We start from the raw sequence: 3,453 nt of genomic DNA, 5'->3' as shown, positions 1-3,453 counted from the left end.
TTAGTGAAAGGCATGAGGTAACCCTCCCGCCCAATAAAACTTCTTCAGGACGAACCAGCCTCCCAGGACAAGCATGGCAGCACCAGCCGAGCCAAACACCAACCCCACCACCAGGCCAGTCACGTTCACCTCCTCCTTCTTTGGTGCCACGTTATTACCTGATGCACGCAGATGAAGATTAAAGGAGATTACTTTTTGGGGTTATTGTAATGTCTTCCAAAAATATTAAGATATATCTCCACAGTAACGAACACAATGAAAATATACTCACTGTAGGCAGCTGCTAATGGCGTGGCTTAGGCAGGGGAAGATAATAAAGAGAGTCAGTGTTAAAGTCAACTTTTTACATGGTTCGCAACAGTGATGTTGTTGTTGTTTTTTACATTGGGTCTCACCTTCTCTGGCAATGAACAAAGGTCCAACTGTCACAGTGGCAGAATCGGTGCTTTCTTCTCCAAAAGGAGTCAAAGATCTTCTTTTTCTGTTAGAATTGTTACAGGCCTGAAAAACCACACATATCCAGTATGGGTTTAGTTTTTTCTATGTCCTATGATGTAAAACTTGTCGACATGCATTTTAAGTCTGAGAAATAATGGGTTTCCTATTTGTTTTATTATATGATAAAATCAATCTGTAAACGTGAAACCATCTAATGGCCGTAAAACGTCTTGCACATAGCAACTGTTTAATGTTAGAAATACATTAAAAACTAATCTTTGCCTAAAAGTTGCTTCACCATGATTTTTTTCTCTAATAATTCGTAATATGTTCTTGACAACTCAACTCACATCCAGAATCTCTTGACATTTACTGGGCTCACAGAGTCTCAGTATGCAGTGCAGATAGATGCTGGACTTTGCCTGGTCACGGTGCTGAACGAAGCGGAAGGCCTCAAAGTTAAACCGGGCCACCTTGGACTCTCCATTGCTTGTTATAGATGTCTTTTGATCCAGTGAACAGCTAGTGGAGAGCAGCATTTTCCATACTTTACAAAGGGATGTTAAACTTATGTTATTTCCATGTATAAAGCTTAAGTGAGTATGTGTGCTTCCATACCCAGTGAAGAAGTTGTGCTGCTCAGTGTTGGTGGTGTTGTAAGCAGTGGGAGTCCCAAAGCAGTGATCCAACAGCACATTGAAGCTTAAAACGGAACAGTGGATCGATGAGTTACCATTTGCCAATTTTATTATTTTATTAAGCATTAACTAACTGTTTATACATTGTAATTAAAGGTTAGTTAAGGCTTGGTTAAGCGATAAATATGATTAGCCAACTTATGCTTAGTTAAGCATGAACTAAGCATAACGGTTAGTCAATGCTTGGTTTATACTTATTAAGCATTCACTAAGCAGTTATTGGCAAGAAATTGTTTGTTACCGTAATGCTTGTTTTGCATTTAAGAAAAGCATTAACTAACAGTTAATTAATGTACCCTTATTGTAAAGTGTTACCCCTTTATTTTTATTTTCAGATAAAACAAATTCAATGTGAGCATCCGTTCATCCAAATGGGCTTTGCTTACTTTCCTGTGAGGTTAACAGCCTGCACCTCCACGTAGATCTTGGTTCGTAGCTCAAGTCCCGTTGTAGGTATCACTAACTGGTTCTTATAGTTAGTGTCCTGGAGAAATAAGACATTGGTGTGAAATGTGTCAAGAGAAATAGCTCTATAGTATGTGACTTGCAACCGAAGGCAGAATTGTACTTACATTAGAAACACTCATTTTCAGTGTGTCAATGAAGGTTCCGTTGTTATCGCTGGTCGCCACAGACACAGAGGAGCTAAATTGTCAAAGGAAAGAGAATTATCGTGTCTGAGTATGTGTCATCTTCATGTGTGGCCTCAGACAAAAAGTTTGGGATACATTTACAACTTGCTGAAATAAGCTAATCATATCCATCTTGCACCAATTTTATGATGGACAGGTGGACTACTCACGCCACAATCTGTGTGTTGTTGATGAGGTACTCCAGCGGGTATCGGCAGGAGAAGTGGTAGTAGAGGTCTGTGGAGTAGCTGATCAGCCCCTGATTAGATCGTGGGGTGTCAATATACCCTGTGATGATGACTGACTGGACAGTTAAGAAGTTGCTGAAGGGACCTGTGGGGTCAGGGGCCTCATCCACAATCTGAGCAAGGCAACGGAAAACACAATCGTTACATGAAAATCTAGTACATTGCCACATAATCCTAAATAAAGCTATTGTTCATCTAAATCCATGTTGAATAAAATACACTGGAACTGCTTTTCCCCAAAATCTTTATCATTATAATTAAACATTGTGTACCTGCAGAGACTGACGACAGGGGTTATCCTGACTGTTGTTAACAGGGAGCTTGTAGCGGATGATTGGAGGGTCCACAGTGTTGTCGACGGTGCCCAAGCAGTCTGAAGTGTTGTGGTTGCCGTTCAGAGCCAGCTGGGTGGTGTTGAAGCCTGCCCACTGAGCTGTGCACAGGTTAATCTCCAAGGTGATCACACTGTTGCCACAGTCAACTGCCAGGTCCGAATTGTCTGTGAACGAGGGGAAAAGGGAGATAATAGGCAAACAGTGCAGGTGAATGGAGTAAAAGAAAATAATAATAATTATAGATATCATCAAGAAACTTGATGCCAGTTTCCAATTCTTAATTGGAAACTGCCAACAAGGACAAAAAGCCGTCAGTTGCGTAGAAATAGAGGCTTTATTCCTTTTATAAATCAAAAAATACAGTCAGGTAGAAGTTAAGATTTTTGGTTCAGGGCATTGAAAAAATTGAATGTTGAGATAATGGCCGTTAAAGATGGTTGTATCTGAGAAATATATAGACATACACAGACCAGGTGTAGTAATACAGCATAAACACCTAAATGTACATGTTGGACCTTTTATTTTAACTAAGCAGCGCAGATTTCTGTTTTAATACTGTGAATTTATTTCAATTGGACCAAAAGGTAAATTCAATATGATGATTCAGTTGATTCAGCAGAGATACATTAGGGAAAAAAAATCTCAGTTTAGTGTAAAATGTAATGGATAATTAGGTTTTAGTTTCGCATTTATATATGTGGAGAAATTTCTAATGGCCCCCTCTGCAACAATAAGGCTGACTTCTGCTACAGCGACATCTCCCCTAGACTCCTTGTAATGACTGCACTGATCACCATCTCCATAAAGTAACACACTAACTATGCCTAAGTTCCCAATACAACCCCACTTTAATAATATTGAACCAAAATACTGAACTACCCCTTTAAGGAGGGGGGAAAAGTCCTTTTCTCAATTTGCGTCTGTCCCCACAAATAGCTTCTGCTCTGGTTTGGGCAGAATGCTCCTATAAAACAAAACAACCCGACTCAGTGAAAGAAGTCAGCCTACCTGGGGTCCTCTCATTCAAGGCGGAGCAGTTGTAGAGACACATAGCTGGCTGCAGAAGCACAGCCAACAGAGGGAGACAAAGGTAAAGCGTCAT

At 40.2% G+C, this 3,453-nt stretch overlaps 1 protein-coding gene across 1 annotated transcript; it reads right to left on the bottom strand.

Annotated features, from left to right (window-relative positions):
* LOC307248416 (zona pellucida-like domain-containing protein 1) lies at positions 1-3,453 on the bottom strand (the record flags this gene model as incomplete). The annotated part of the gene is made up of 10 exons (XM_080024814.1): positions 1-158; positions 272-295; positions 396-501; positions 789-960; positions 1,057-1,140; positions 1,523-1,620; positions 1,709-1,781; positions 1,939-2,129; positions 2,289-2,515; positions 3,360-3,453. The coding sequence occupies 10 exons, from the start codon at positions 3,451-3,453 to the stop codon at positions 1-3; spliced, it is 1,227 nt and encodes a 408-aa protein (XP_079880940.1).

This window comes from Ammodytes marinus (genome assembly GCF_949987685.1).
Source record: "Ammodytes marinus genome assembly, chromosome: 3".
Lineage (NCBI taxonomy): Eukaryota > Metazoa > Chordata > Actinopteri > Uranoscopiformes > Ammodytidae > Ammodytes > Ammodytes marinus.
The sequence above is the reverse complement of the archived record's forward strand: the minus strand, read 5'-3'. Positions and strand labels throughout refer to the sequence as shown.